The 16,599-nt window shown below is 43.2% G+C and overlaps 1 protein-coding gene across 2 annotated transcripts in view; it reads left to right on the top strand.

The window, feature by feature from the left end:
- SEL1L3 (SEL1L family member 3) overlaps positions 1-16,599 on the top strand; it is a 104,871-nt gene that overhangs the window by 74,373 nt on the left and 13,899 nt on the right. For both annotated transcript variants that reach the window (XM_039236671.1, XM_039236670.1), the window contains exons 16-20: positions 2,683-2,810; positions 5,130-5,213; positions 12,438-12,528; positions 12,661-12,745; positions 13,893-14,002. In XM_039236671.1, coding sequence (XP_039092602.1) covers positions 2,683-2,810; positions 5,130-5,213; positions 12,438-12,528; positions 12,661-12,745; positions 13,893-14,002 — 498 coding nt within the window. The remainder of the gene's footprint in view (positions 1-2,682; positions 2,811-5,129; positions 5,214-12,437; positions 12,529-12,660; positions 12,746-13,892; positions 14,003-16,599) is intronic.

The following is a 16,599-nucleotide window of genomic DNA, read 5'->3' as shown; positions in this document are numbered from 1 at the left end:
ATCACTGCACCATTATCTTCTCCAAATTTCATCAAATGCCACCCCAGGCACTCTTCCAGGCCCTGAGGTTACAGCAGCAGACAAAAACAGTCCCTGTTCTTGGGAAGCTTACATTCCAGTGGGGAGGAAAGACAAAGAAATATAAAACATGAGAACAGGTGGAGATATGGGTTATGGAGCAACAAAGCAGGAAATCAGAGAAGGCCTTTCTGATAATGGGACATTATATAGACTCCGAAAGGGGTCTGAGGAAAGAACATTCCAGAAGGAGGGAACAGCCAGGGCAAAAGGCCTAGGGGAGAGCAAGCTTAGCCGGCTCAAGGAATGACAGGAGAGCCCGAGCTGCAGGAGCAGAAAGCAGGGGGGGCGCGTATAAGGTCAGGGAGGCAGGGGCACAGGTCATTGTAAGGACTTGGCTGCTGTGAGGAAGATAGGAAACCTCTGGACAGCTTTGGACGGCAGTGATGTGCTGTTTTTTTATTTATTTATTTATTTTTTATTTTTTATTTATTTCTAGGAGAGAGAGAGAGACAGCGTGAGCAGGGGAGGGTCAGAGAGAGAGGGAGTCACAGACTGAAACAGGCTCCAGGCTCTGAGCTGGCAGTCAGCACAGAGCCCGACGCGGGGCTCGAACCCACGAACCGTGAGATCATGACCTAAGAGAAAGTTGGACGCTTAACCGACTAAGCCACCCAGGCGCCCCAGTGATGTGCTGTTTTAAAAGCCTCCCATGGACCCTAGCAGAGACTAGAATTAAAGAAGACAAGTGGAAACCAGGGGTTAATGTGTTAAATCCAAGTGAGAAAAGATGGGTGACCCCAGGAGGGGTCGGAAATGTGGCTGGACTATGTATGTACATTGAAGGTCCAGGTGACAGGGCTTGATAATGGATCGGATGTGAGGTGTGACAGGGGAGAGGAGTCAGATGACTTCGGAGTGCCCGGCTTTTTTTTTTTTTTAATGTTTTTTATTTATTTTTGAGACAGAGACAGAGCATGAGCAAGGCAGGAGTAGAGAGAGAAACAGAATCCGAAACAGGATTCAGGCTCTGAGCTGTCAGAACAGAGCCCTACGCGGGGCTTGAACTCATGAACCATGACTTCATGACCTGAGCCGAAGTCAGACACTCAACCGACTGAGCCAACCAGGCACACCTGCTTGGCAGGTAGAAGATGCAAGGGGCATTTAGTGGCATGGGCAGGACCGGGGCAGTGGCAGATTTGGGGAGTAGGGGACGGAAGATTATCTTTTGTGAAGCATCGTGCTAAGCCTTGAGAATACATCACATTTATTTCTTGAAACAGCCTTGAGATGCCTGGGAGGCCCACAGGTGAGTGTCTGACTTTGTCTCAGGTCATGATCTCACAGTTTGTGGGTTCAAGCCTCGCGCTGGGCTCTGTGCTGACAGCTCAGAGCCTGAAGTCTGCTTCGGATACTGTGTCTCCCTCTCTGCCTCTCCCCCACTCGCTCTCTCTCTCTTTCAAAAATAAATAACCATTTGGGGCTCCTGTGTGGCTCAGTCAGTTAAGCATCTGACTTCGGCTCAGGTCACGATCTCGGGGTCTGTGGGCTTGAACCCCACGTTGGGCTCTGTGCTGACAGCTCAGAGCCTGGAGCCTGCTTCAGATTCTGCGTCTCCCTCTCTCCCTGCCCCTCCCCCACTCGTGCTCTGTCTTTCTCTGTCTCAAAAATAAATAAAACAAACACAAAAATAAATAAATAAAATTAAATTTAAAAAATTTTTTAAATGTTTATTTATTTATTTATTTTTGAGACAGAGAGAGACGGAGCACGAGTGGGGGAGGGGCAGGGAGAGAGGGAGATGCAGAATCTGAAGCAGGCTCCAGGCTCTGAGCTGTCAGCACAGAGCCCAATGCAGGGCTCAAACCCATGAACTGTTAGATCATGACCTGAGCCGAAGTCAGACGCTTAACCGACTGAGCCACCCAGGTGCACCCCCCCTCAAATTTTTTTTTAAAAATCCTTAAAATAGCCTTTCCTGCTTGGTACTATCAGAAGCCACATTTTTCAGGAGAAGGAACTGAGTTACACCTGAGTCAGTTGGAGAGATTAACTAACACGCCCGCAGGCACACGGCTAGTAAGGAACAGAACTGGGATTCACACCCAAGCCTGTCTGATGAACGACAGCTAACTGCCCTGGAAAAATAATAGTACCCAGTGGAACATACACCCTTCTAAGTGTTTGTCTTCTGCATTGCCGATGTCTGCTAACCCACCCACATATCTGCAAGTGTGGATTTTTTATTGTCAGGTTCTAATTCTCACCTTCCTACTGGAAATGCAGTTTTTGCACGGGGGTTTGAAGGAAGGTATTAAGCAAGGTTAGGAAAGCAAATGCCTGAATTTTCACCTGGTGTAACTTCTGCTACATCCTCCGGTCTAGCGTGCAGGGGTTATCTGATTTGTAGCCATATGCTGTCATGTTTACTGGGTAAACTTAACAGACTAGTTTACTGTTAAAGTAATCGCATCCAGAGGCCAGCTTCTGTGATTGGCTGTCTTCCTGAAGCTTGGCTTGGTCTTCCTAAAGATATCAGAAGTTATAAGCCGATGAAGATATCAGGCTCTAAGTGTCTGTCCCACCATGTTGGCTCTGGTAAAACCAGCCCAGCTGGAAGAACGCCTCACCAATGAGATGACTTTGCTTCTCTCTCTACAGACGTTAGCCGGCGAGTATTTCCATAAGGCTGCACAAGGCGGACACATCGAAGGAACCTTGTGGTGTTCTCTCTATTATATCACGGGCAACCTGGAGACCTTCCCTAGAGATCCCGAAAAGGCTGTTGTGTAAGCGTCTGTCAGATGTTGTGTGCGAAGGGAAGGCCGTGTACTTTATTCATTTGCGTGCCTGACAGTCGAGTTCCATTTCCTTCTCTTTGCCTTGCAATTTTTAATTTAATTTTTATTTGTATCCATTATACACGCCCATAGTTTAAAGAGCCTCATAACTTGACAAGGCAAAACTAAATTTTAAATCAAACTAAAAAAAAAATTATAATTTGACAAGGGAAAACAGGAAATCTGCTACCCCACCTAGACTATTTCCTGCTCTCAAGAATAAGTCACTTTCAATCTTTTAATTATTTCTTTATGATTTGCCTCTGTCTTTAAATGACATGTTTACACCACTGTTCCTTGTTATTTTCATTATAGGCTTTGTCTAATGATGTCTCACTTTGGCAGACAGAGATACAGTTCTTTCTCATTCTGCTACCAACTGCTATCGCACACATCCACACTTCTCTCCCTGCCCCATTTTCCCAATAGGTATATCATTATTTTGGTTAGATTAGTATCACGGTTGCCATTATGACGACGATGTGAATGCTGTGCACAGCCGAGCCGTGTAGTGTACTAAGTACCTTTTCTTTCTTACACGGCTTTTTGTTTTCTGTGGAGTAATAATTACATTTAATTGTTCTTTAGTTGCTTAGCTTTCTGCATACTTATCATTTTTCAAGTGCTTGATCTCCACATTCTCCCACGGTCTTTGTCTAAGTCTCTCCTCTGAATGTCCAGACCCACCAGGTATCCTATTAGCTTAATCTTCTTGGGGACATGCCTCCCGGACTCTGTTCAGGACATAGCTACCCTCTGCAGTTAACTTTGTCCTCATTGTGAGGGTTCTCTTCCCCTTCATCTCCATCTCTTTTGGGTTCTCTTTGCTGGACCCTATTTCTTCCTCTTTCTTACTCTTCTCCTACACTTTTGTAGAGCACATTTACAGTAGCTTCCTAAAGAATGGTGAACAGGAGGCACATTTTTGAGTCGCACATATCTGAAAACATTTTATAGAGGTTGGCAAACTGTGGCCCATAAATACCATGTGTCCCACCATCTGTTTTGTATGGCCCCAAGAGCTAAGAATACTTTTTACATCTTAAAGCGTTGTAAAACAAACACACACACAACAATGAATGTCAACAGAGACTATAAAAACATTTACTGTCTTGCCTTTTACAGAAAAAAAGAAAACAAACTTTGCAGGCCTCTGCTTTAGACTACTCTCACACCAAAAGTCTGGCTTTTCAAAAGGTGGTTTTTCATCAGAGATTTGAGAGTAAATCACTGATCTGGAACTCAGTGATTAAACTTGACCTAGACAGACTTGAAGCTTTATCATTGCTATTTAGGATGTTTGGTGTGAACATTCATATGTCTCATAAATTGTCTTGTTATCCTTTTGTCATTGATTTCTAGATTAATCCCACTGCAGTCAAAAAACATATTCTGAATGATTTTCAATCCCTTGGAATTTGTTGAAGATTGCTTTATGACCAGCATATGGTCAATTTTGCTACACTTCCTTTTTTTGTTGTTGTTAGAGTTTGCATGTTATATATTTTTCCAGCCTTTACTTTCAGTCTTTTCTATCTTTTATTTTAATGTGTGTTTCTTCTAAGCAGCATATAATTGGGTTCTTGTGTGCTCTTTATTCGGTCTGACAAGTTTAGTTTTTCATTGGTGTATTTCGACCATTTACATTTAATGCAATGTATTGATATATTTGGCTTCAAATCTACCATTTTACTATTCATTTCTTATTTGTCCCATCTGTTCTTTGTGCTTTTCTCCCCTTTTCTGACCCTTTCTTTATAGTAATCAAGTATTTTTAAAAATTATTTTATTTCCCCCTTCCATTAGCTTGTTAGTTATGTACCTTCATAATATTCTTTTAGTGGTTGCAAATCTAAAGATTACAACAAGCCAATTCATTATTAATAAAATTCCCCAGGATAAATTAGAGAACAGAAAAAAATGAGAAACTGTATAATGAATCAGTAAATACATTTTAATGAAGAGAGTACTAGAACTCTTGGTGAAGATTATCTTTGTTCATACTGGTGGTTATTTTTCATTAGGTACCTTTCATGTCTTTGTTTCCATGCATGATAACTCCTAAGCATTCATAAGAAAAGGCACTGAATGCGAAGCTCTCAAAATGCATCTTGTTTTGCCTTCTTAATGTTTAGTTCTGATCTGTTGCTGTATAAAAATTTTAGCAAGAAAAATATTCCCCAAGTGAGATTTATTGAGATGATATGAAGAAAAAGCAATTATTTAATTTGCCACAGTTTGGATATTTTCTTGTTCCTTTCTTTTCAGATGGGCAAAGCACGTAGCTGAGAAAAATGGCTACTTGGGCCACGTCATTCGCAAAGGCCTCAATGCCTACCTGGAGGGCTCGTGGTAAGCTGGGAACTTATGTTAGAATGAACTTTCTGAGCTCTCACCTTTCAATTTGTCCGTGTAGTCTTATGAGATGGAGGCTTAAAATACAACTGAAAATGCAATTTGCAGGGAAATCACGGCCTCCCACTAATGGTATTCAGAGTATCACAGACTGATTGGCTGTTGATTGGAAAACATAGCATTTCCATGTTTAATTATACACAAAAATTAGTTCTCTGGGGGAAGCGCCCACATTCATCAAGTTGAGAGACACATGAATGTATTGACGTCTCTTCCCTTCAAGCTTGTTCCTCTGGGTTTCAGAGTGGAGACAGCACAGGAGGGTCTTAGCTGAACCTCTCTCTCTCCGACAGGCCACACAGTTCATGGGAAGAAGAGACAGCACTGTTTAGGGCTTAGGCTACATCCTTCCACTGATATTTTGCTGCATCTTCCATGGCCAAGAGCCTGGGGTTCTTGGAACTCACTCACCAGACCTCTGATGTCATAGTCAAACAGTCTCCCCCTTTTAACTTTCTTCTGATGAAGTTAGCAAGTCTCATCCTGGACCTTACGGGATGAGATGCTGCACGGGAAGACTTGCAAATGCTCCCCGTTTGCCATGCCTTCATTTTACAAATAAGGGCACACCTTTCCAAATGGCACACTCACCTGATTCCATCATTTTGTTCTCTTCTGCCAGTCCCACCATTCTGTCTTACTTTCCCATTGGGCCATATTTTCTTGGTTGGTTTATTGCCTAAATGATCTGCATATTTCAGTAGTAACTAACAAGGACATGCAAATCAGCACATATCTCATCAGCCTATGGGCTCAAAGACATTAGACTAGACCTATTGTAGGTCACACTCTGAGCTGAACCTTAATTAAAAATTAAAATATAAGTCCAAAAGAGCATGGTTTTCTCCTTTCGTCCGTGGGTGCCCGCATAATCAGCAGATAGCATTTGGTGAGTGAGAATCTTAAAGAAAGCAGGGCAAGTGAATCCAATGAAAACAGCACCGAAAGAAATGCTTGTTATTATCATCCCGTGAAAGCTTATTATCTATAACCTCACGCTACACAATCAGAAAAAAAAATTAATGAAAGTATTATTTTGCCATTGATACAGCTTACAATTTTTCTGGTGTTTTATCTTGTCTCCCAAGTGAGCTTTCAGTTCATAAAACTCCCAAATTTGACTTTAATTTATTCTCTACTTCTCACCCTCCAAACTTCCCACCCCCACAAGCTTCTTTGGGGAAAAAGAGCATTCAGATACCAAACTGTGTATGCGAGGGGTTTTCCCACAGAGATAGCACATCTGTAAACTCCCCCACACCGACACACACACACACACACACACACACACACACACAAATGCGCGCGACTGCCAACATGTTTGACACTGTTTTTCCCATAAAGAGAGTGCCTATTAATAGCTGACATTACTTGCCTGCTTTTGAATTTAACATCAGAAAGCGTTTCAGGTAGCACATTTAAAAATTTGCTGTGAAGGTCAAGATGAATTAATTTTTGTGACCTGTTGTTCTCCTTACAATATTCAGCCACCAACCATGAGATTGATTTCTTTTCTTTCTTTCCTTTATTTATTTATTTATTTATTTTTTTTTGGTAGCGGGGAGGGGGAAGTGTATTCTACGCTGTGAGTTTGGGTTGAGTTCAGCAGACTTTACGGACTAGACTTACATGCAGGGCGCCTCAGCTTGTCCGAAGCTGCAAGGTAGCGGAAGTTTGCTGCCTGGTTTCTTCCCCATGCTGAACTATCTGCAGTTTCTCACATGGCCTATATTCTGTCTGACCTCTGGATCTTTGAACATGCTGTTTCCTCTGCCCGGAAGTCCTACCTAACTCCTTACCCCCTTGGGGCTTGCGATTGCTCTTGCTGATGGCCCTGTGACTCACCCCAGGGCCCAGCACCTAGTGGTACCTGGGAAGTTCTCAAAAACAAATGAATGCATGAACTAAGGGAAATAGAACAACCGTAACTCGAGGCACATGGGCAGCTTATAAAGAGCGTGAAGGTATTCTGAGGAAGAAAAATGCCATCTGGTTTGTGGGACTGAGGTCAGCCTTCATGACAGAGGTAGCAGATGATATGGCCTTGAGGGGTGGGTGGAATTTCCACTTAGCCATGCAGGGAATGGCATTTCTGGTGAAGGGAACGCCAGGAACAAAATCACAGAGATAGGGAAATTCTGGATGAGTCTAGAAAATTTTAAGCCACCAGTTTGTCTTCAGGTAAGATTAGTAAAAGAGAGTGATATTATAACAAAACCAAAGCAGTGCTGCTCTAGGGAACTTTAAATGGTGGGTCATACACTTTTTACCTGATTTGTGAAGAGTGGGGAGCTATTGACAGTTTTGGGAGAGAGCAGTGACATGACAGAGCTGGGTTCTGCGATGTTTCACCAGACAACGGTGTTTGATGGTAAAGAGAAGGGAGATTCTGAAGGCGAATGCTAATTCAGAATCCGGGGGACAGGGGCTGAGCATTTGAGCTGGAGATGCAGCACAAGCCACTTCAGTTGTTTTTCTCTTCTTCTGTTGTATGATAGTTAATAGTTGATACGTATGAAGTAATATGTGATATATATGTAGGTTCTCAAGGGTAATGATAAAATGAACACCTATAACCCTACCTAAGAAAATGAACAGTTGAAGCCTGCATTTCCCTCCCACATTAAACCCACCCCCGCCCCCTCTACCCAGAAGTACCCATCATCCTGAGCCTTATTGTTTTTTGTTTTCTGTGTGTGTGTGTGTGTGTGTGTGTGTGTGTGTGTGTGTGTTTAACATTTATTCATTTTTGAGAGACAGAGTACAAGTGGCAGAGGGGCAGAGAGAGAGGGAGACACAGAATCAGAAGGAGGCTCCAGGCTCTGAGCCTAGCAGGCTCCAGCACAGAGCCCGTTGTGGGGTTCGAACTCACAAATCGTGAGATCGTGACCTGAGCCAAAGTGAAGAGCCGGACACTTAACCAACTCGGCCACCCAGGCGGTCCCCATTTTTTATTTTAACACACATTTGCATTTCCCTGCTTTGTTGTTTTTAAGAACAATGTGGCCATGAACATTTTTTACGTGTGTTGTGGCATACATCAGAAAAGTTTCTCTACAACATAAATTTAGGGGTGGGGTCATATGGGAGGCATATATTCACCTTTATGAGATGATGCTGTTTTCCCAAAAGATCTTACCAGTTTGCTCTGCTGCCAACCATGTATATATTTTTGCTTCTCCGTATCCTTACCAATCTTGATGCCGATGCTAAGTATTATCAAAGATAAGTCTCAATCTGGATTTGAAACCTTTTTTCTATCAATAGGAAGGGACATCTAGTATCCCTGTTACAACGGGAAAATCTTTGTCGAAATATGCTTGAGGCCGAGCGCTTGTATCTCGTCCCACTCTCCAAGCCTTGAAACCTGCCCTGGGGTTAAACAGGAAATATATGAGCGTTGGCCTTCCCACACCACAGTGTGGCTTTTTTGGTAGCCTCTATTTGGCTGTAATGGACCTAATCATCCATCAATGTCCCGAGTCCATCCCCCCTTTTCATTTTCTGTGAGTGAATTTATTCTGGACGTTATTTTCAAATTACATGCGTCAGTTTGATGAGCTTGTGTTTTTCTGTGTTGTTCCAAGATTTATATGGGATAGTTTAAAAGAGGAGCATGATTGAGAAAAGGGCTTTTTGCTGTATAGGCATAATACGGAAGATAATGTTGGCATGCCTGGGGCTGTCCTCGGACACCAGGAGAAGTCAGCTAAGGAGAGGCTGGCTGTCATGTTTCATTTCTCTCCGCCTTACCCGTCTGTGTGCTTTATCTGTGAGCTAGGTGTTTTATTGTCCTCTGTCTTAAATATGCCCCAAATATTTAACCCAGGAGGTCAGCCAGATGATGGCAGGCTTAGGGCAAGACAGGTAGGCAATGCCAAGTTCCAGTTGAAAGGGACTCACCTTTCTGCAATAGACTAGGGGTCCTGAGTTCCACTGAGATCCCAGGATTTTTTTCCTACCTGCCCAGTAGGAGCTGCTTCAGGCATCGACAGGAAGAGAACACAAAGAAAATAATATTAATTGTTTGAGACGCTGCTCAGAGGTACCCAGATTCAGAGTTCACAGCAAGCAGCGAAAGGATTGATTATTAATATGTATCATTATAAAAGTTCTTTAAATGTATATGCTGAGTCAGAAGCGGGGAGATAGCAAATGTGCCCCTAAATTCACTCTTTACTATAAATCCCTCCTCTCTGCATCCACCCCCCCCCCCCCCCCCCCCCCCCCCCCCCCCCCCGCCCAGTCCCTGTCAGAATGACTGTCTGGGGGACAATTTCACCTTAGTGCATTGGAAATAAAGCTTGAAGCTCTGGCTAGCTTCCTAAACCTTGAAGAAATCCCTGCAAGGGCAGTTCAGTTCTGTGGCTTGTCTTTGGGCTCCCTGCCCCTAGCACGTGCTGCCTACATGTTTGTTGTTGACTATAAATATAGAAATATCTGTAATTAATACTTCCGGGCAATTTGTGTTGAAACACAATTAAGTAAGAACAAAGCACGGAGGCTAAATGTGGGCAGGATTTCTGCAGAGGTGTCGTTTCTCAGAAGTCTTGAGTGTTCTAACCTTCGCCTTTGGATGGTGGCGATACAGGAGCGCACCAGCCTCCAATGATCACTTTTGCAGGATGGAAGACAGGAGTGGATTTCCATTCCGTATTTCTACTGACATCAATGTTTTTTAGACCTCTCTTTTCGATGGATTTCAGTTCTTCCTCAAAGGGAACGCTTGAGAATTCTATGAAATTTCCTCTTGGCTTACACATTTAATTGGACAGTGGAAGTTCTTTAAAACTCTCCTCTCCGTCTCCTCTCCACCACCAAGGTAGCTTTAAAAACAAGATATTGACTTTATAAACTTTATCATAGTGACTCAGTTCTTACAGGAAGCATCAGCCTCGCGCCTCCCCTGCAAATTCTAACAGTCTGCCCAACCACTGTCGAAGAAACGGTCATTTTATTACATTTTAATAATAAGGTGAGCCGCATTCCATCCGGCTATGGCAGCAGAGGGACCCGGCCCAATATTTGACCTTGGGCCAGTGAGTCTACACCGTCTCCTTCCCTAATCTCATCCCCAGGGGTGGGGGTTGGAGAACAGGCACTGACTCGCACTCAAGCGTCTCCAAAGAAACGTGAACTGGTGAGACCTTGGGAATGGATCCCTGTTGCAGATTGATGGGGGCCTTGCAATGGGCCACCTTTGCAGACCCTCCATCTGGGGTCTGCTCTGAGTATTCTCATCACAAAACGTGAATTTTGCAAGTTGTGTAAGAATATGCCGAGGCATCTTCTGTGTTGTGGGCTCGTTTTCTGCTCGTGATGCAGGGGACACTGAGCCAGCCTCGTCTCTCTTTAGCATGAGTCATGGCTAATTGGTCTGCTGCCTTGGGTGTCTGGGAGGCCGAGAATTGGCTCATTCAGCAGCTACGTGGCCCGTGACCTGCACTGTGCCTGACGGAAGGTCTGACCGTCCTAATTTGACCCTTAGTCACCTCTCCCTGTCCCAGGGGTTGGGCCGCCAGAAGCTGCTTTCGCAGAGTAGAAAAGACAATTTCAGAATCTGTCTCCTTTATTTCCCCAACCCCACCATAAACCAGTTTCTAGGTAGGGTTGCGATTAAGAAAGAGTTCTTATGAAAAATGAAAGCTTTAGAAGAAGAATGAAAAATAAGCTTTAGAAACAACTATATGTGGTTAAAGTAAAATTTTGCTCATAAACTGGGAAACACAAAGAAAATGGAGGACATCATAGAAGTAAAAAGATGAAAATAAAATGATTTGAGTCTCATCACCTAGGGATAAGTGCTGTTCGCCTTTTTTAAATATTTTTTTTAACATTTTCTTTATTTTCGAGAGACTTAGAGAGACAGAGTGTGAATGGGGGGAGGGGCAGAGAGAGAAGGAGACACAGAATACGAGGCAAGCTCCAGGCTCAGCTGTCAGCACAGAGCCCAAAGCAGGGCTCAAACCCACGAACCGTGAGATCATGACCAGAGCCAAAATCGGCTGTCCAGCCAACTAGCCACCCAGGCGCCCCAGTGCTGTTAGCATTTTGATAGATAAGTTTTAGGTTTTATTTTTTTCCTCTCCATACATGCATCTGCGTGTGTGTGTGTGAATGTATACGTTCGGTTTTATTTCTGTTTTACAAAAATGGAATTGCTCTGTTTTTCATCCTGCCCTCTTTTTTCTTTAACTGAAAGGAAAATTTTGCATAAACATCTTTCTATGGTTTTGAATCTTCTTCTACAACATCATTTTCGATGGCCTCATCTGAAAGCGGCTGCACTGTGGGGTAATTTAAGTAATCACTGATTTTCAGATACTTAAGTTGTTTCCAGTGTTTTTTGTTCATATAAACAGGTCTCCCATGAACTCTGTTGTTACCGAATCTTTGCACATGTCTCTGTTTTTTTAGAATAAAGCTTCACAAGGGAAAACTGTTGGCTTAATGGTGTGTGCACTCTTTAGACTTCCCGCATTTACCCGTTGGGTTAACTGGTCTTCTCACAACAAGTGGCTGTAGGAATATGTCCGTTTCCCCAAACCCATGCTGCTGCTCTGCACTGTGAATCTTGTGACAATCTTTCGACAGGTGAACAGCCATCTCTCGTTGTCTTGGCGATCATTCAATTAACTAGCAGTACCGAGCATTTATTTTTTTCCTCTGTGTTTTTGGCCATTGGTCTCAAGCCTCTTGTAAACTGCCTCTCCCCTGCCAAACGTCTCATGCATCACAAAGGCTCAGCTTTAATTAAGCTTGCTGAGAATCCTAAGCCCCATGAAGCCTTTCACAAAACAGGGCTTTTTCTACGTACCACTTATCTCCTCTAAGCGGGGATGGACGGATTCAAGGACCAAAGGCAAGAATCAACCCAGCCAGCATACCATATACCATTTGGCCAGTAGAGGTAGCTGTTGCATCAACTAGCTCTCCAACCTTATCTGTGAGTTCAGCCTTTGAGATAGAAAATAAATCAGTGCCTGCAGTATTTTTAACAACAGTATTTATTTAAAAACACACACACACACACCGAACTCATGATTTTGTGGTTTTAAAAAAACTGCTTATTTTATGCCCTCTTATGCTCGAATATAAAGCTCTCTGTGAATATTAGTAAGAGCCACTATATGAAATTTATTATTAATCATCTATTTTTAGGCACGAAGCTTTGCTGTATTATGTTTTAGCAGCAGAAACTGGAATTGAAGTGTCACAGACAAATTTAGCGCACATCTGTGAGGAGAGGCCAGTAAGTAAATGTATTCTTCTCAGAATGGAAGCTCTAAGGTTCAGGATAATGAATTGGGTCGTACGAAGGCAAAATTAGTCACTTGGCTGAAATATCGATGAATTAACTTTTTCTCCCCTTTCACCCCTTTAGGATCTGGCCAAGAGATATTTGAGTGTGAATTGTGTTTGGAGATACTATAATTTCTCTGTTTTTCAAATCGGTGCTCCTTCATTTGGTATGTATAGAAAAATGGGTGTAAGTTGAAGCATTGGGAGCTTTTAGTCTTTAGTCACAGGGAACATCTAACAGCTTTGTGTGAAGTATGATATTTCTAAACAATTAGAAAAGAGTGTGAAAAATCTCTGCTGTTAAGATCATAGTACACCGCTGTCGGCCTCAAGCAATGCGCTTCTCCTTCTCGTGGTCCACCGAATACTTGAACTTGCCATTTCTTCAGAGTTGGCGAGAAGTCCAAAGGGAAAGTTATTTTGGAGAGATTCTCTGGGCCAGTCGTTTGCCTTTTTGCCCTCAGATGCATCCCTGTCTTCCCGTGCTTTGCTCTGTAGAGTAGCGGGCGGATCCCCGGGAACTGCAGTTCCCAGACTCCTTTGCTCTGGGGCGTCTGATTAGTTTCAGCCAATGAGAGGTGCTGGTCCCCGGGAACTACAGTTCCCAGACTCCTTTGCTCTGGGGCGTCTGATTAGTTTCAGCCAATGAGAGGTGCTGGTGAGATGCCCAAGTATTTTCTCCTCTTCTCTCTCTACTTTGGACTGTGTCTCCAGCAATGGCTGCGCGTTTATGGTTTCAGCTCCTGACTGCTGTTCTCTGGATTGTGGGTTGTTTGCCTTGTCAGCTCTTCCAGCACGCTGGTAACTAATCCCAGTGCTGAAATCCATCTTTGGAACTACTTGACATAGATTCTGTTTTTCTGACTAGACATTGAATGATACATACACTGTTAAGCAAAACTTTTTTCCGGAGGGGCAAAAATAAAATATATGGCTTAAACACAGAAAAGAAATACCCATCAGTCATCAGACCCAGGCAGCAAAATTTCAGATGTGAAATAAAGCGCCCAGAGCAATCTTGGCCATTTGGGCTGCAGGGTTGTAGATGGGGATTTTCACAGACCCGTTTGGGAGAGCCGCCTGGCAAAGCACGAAAATGTGCCTAAAAATGGTGATGCCCAATACGGAAGCTTTTTCCCCTCCCTTTCCTGCCACACCAAGGAAGCAATGATGTTATGTATTCAGATTCTGGTAGGAAAAATCTTCGTCACGCAACTGGGAATGTTGAAATGTCGCTCTGAAATAAAAACCGTCGGAAATGTCGCTCTGAAATAAGACCACTTTACAAACCGGCCCGTGCTTTCTGTCCTGCAGCGTATTTGAAAATGGGAGACCTTTACTACTATGGCCACCAAAACCAGTCACAAGACCTTGAGTTGTCTGTGCAGATGTACGCCCAAGCCGCACTGGATGGAGACTCACAGGTGAACAACGGAAACGAGCTCTCGGTGCTGTTGTTTGTGAGGTTGCAAGGCCTCAAGCCCTCACAAGTCCTCCCATCATTCTCTGCTTCCCAGTTCACAAAATCATCCCTCATCCATTTTCACAGCTCTGTGAGGACATGAATTGTAATGGTGAACCTTCATGGAGCGCCTACTATGGCTCCCATGCCATTCTGACAGGAGTCTCATGAAGTGGGGATTATTATAACCACTTCATTTGGAGGGTAAGACTGCAACAAGGTGATAAATTGCTCAACGTCAAACAATCAGGTAGCAGGCGAAGCATCCCGATCCTAAACCCAAATCTTCTGGCTCTAAATCCAAGAATCTTTCTTTGAGATCCCATCAAACCTACTGCATAGAAACTGAAGAAATTGGAAGTGTGGCCAAAATAAGAAGTGGTTTGCTTGTCTGGTTGGGCCACCAGTTCAGTGATAGGAATTTGCTCTTGGGGGGAAACTTCTTATTTTGGAATGTTTTTCCATTTATAGAGAAGTTTCAACAAGAGTACAGAGAGTTCCTAATGCCAATCATCCAGCTTCCCCCTAATGTGAATATCTTGCATAACCACAATACCATTATTATCAAACTAAGAAGCTGGTGATGGTTCAGGACCATTAAGTCCACTTCAGGCTTTACCTAGATTTCAGTCACTTTTTCACTAATGCCCTTTTTCTATTCCAGGATCCCATCCAGAGCCCCCACCCCCACCTTGCATTTATTTGTCATACATTTTTCAATCTTCTTCAGTCTATAATAGTTACTCAAGTCTTGCTCTGTCTTCCATGACCTTGAGAACATGGTTGGGTATTAAGTAGAATGTGCCCCGATTTGGCTCTGTCTTCTGTTTCCTCATGAATAGAATGAAGTCCTGCATTTTGAGCAAGGAAAGCACAGAAGTGATGTGTCCTCAGTGTATCAGCTGAGGCGTACATGATGCCAGTATGTCTCATTATGGGTGAGGCTGATCTCAGTCGCTTGGTTAAAGTAGTTTCTACTGGGGTGCTCCCTGGTAAAGTTAGTATTTTTCTTTCTAATTTATCTATATCTTGGGGAGATAGTTTGCAACTCTGCAACTATTCTATTTCTCTTCAAATCTCTGCTTACGAATCTTAGCACCCTTTAGTAGAGCTTGCCTACAACAGTGATTAATGTGGCTGATGTGCTAATGGTGATCCTCTGTCTCACTCCTTCGATATTTGCTGATCAGAATTCTCCTGTGAGGATCTCAGGATCATTTTCACAGTGGAAGCTGCAATAGCTGTTACCTTTTTATACACCAGTTTTCTGGTATTGTGCTTTGTAATCTGATTACAGAGAAAAAGCTGGAAACTTATGCCTATCTTAATTTTTTTTTAAAGGAGGTACTACATCAAGTGTTTCTTTCTCCCTTCTCCTCTCCTTCTTCTCCCTTTATTCCCCTCCTCCTTCCTGTTTTTACAGAGAGAGAGCGCTAGTGCAGGCTGGGGAGAAGGGCAGAGGAAGGGAGAGAAAGAGGGAAAGAGAAAGAGAGAGAGAGAGAGAGAGAGAGAGAATCCCAAGCAGGCTTCACGTTCCGCATGGAGCCCAACATGGAGTTTGATCCCACAACCCTGGGATCATGACCTGAGCTGAAACCAAGAGTTGGACACTCAACCACCTGAGCCATCCAGGTGCTCCCGAGTGTTTCTTTATTTCGGTTAAAACACCACAACTGTATCACTTCATAGCTATTCGTACATGTCAAGTCACTCAATCACTGAGTCTGTTTTCTCATTTGGAAGGTGGGGATAATAATAGTATTTACCTCACAGGTTATGAGGATTAAATGTTCAATAGAGGGACACCTGGGTGGCTTAGTCAATTACGCGTCTGAGTTCGGTTCAGGTCATGATCTCACAGTTCGTGGGTTGGATCCCCGCATCCAGCTCTGTGCTGACAGCTCAGAGCCTGGAGCCTGCTTCAGATTCTGTGTCTCACACTCTGCCCCTCCTCTGCTCACACTCTGTCTCTCTCTCTCTCTCTCTCAAAAATAAATAAACATTAAAAAATGTTTAACATAAAGCACTGAGCGCAGCACTGAGTGTACTCAGTACACATCACCTTTTCTATTATTTCTTCCGGAATGAACTAGGAGTTGGTGTTAAAAGGCCTCGCTATAGAGCCAAACTCCCATAGATGATGTCTGTTGTCACTCAAATTTAGGGGACTTCTTTTTCTCCCCAATTCTGATTTTGGTTTTTTGGAAAAATAATGTTATACAAACATTAAAGGACAATTCTAAAGGAAAATAAACATTAAAGGATGCAGCCACAGTTCTGTGGCAGGGACTTTACTTCTTCTTACTTCGTGTTCCTTTCCAGCCCACAGGAAAGTGTATCTCTGTAACATTAACAAGAGTGTCCATGCTGCTTCAAAACCCCGTCTCTTTTCACATATTGTAGGAATGCATGCATTTTTTTTTGCATAGTCTCTATAATTATTAATTACTCTTAACCACAGCCCTCTATTCTGTTGAGCTAAATTGGTGAAACTTTATTCTTGTTTGCTAATTTATTCATTGATTTGCCACATACTTATTCTGTCCTGCCATGACTTAG

This window comes from Hyaena hyaena, unplaced genomic scaffold (assembly GCF_003009895.1).
Source record: "Hyaena hyaena isolate Hyena2069 unplaced genomic scaffold, ASM300989v1 scaffold_114, whole genome shotgun sequence".
Classification (NCBI taxonomy): domain Eukaryota; kingdom Metazoa; phylum Chordata; class Mammalia; order Carnivora; family Hyaenidae; genus Hyaena; species Hyaena hyaena.
Note: the sequence above shows the minus strand (reverse complement) of the source record. Positions and strands in the feature narration are given on the sequence as shown.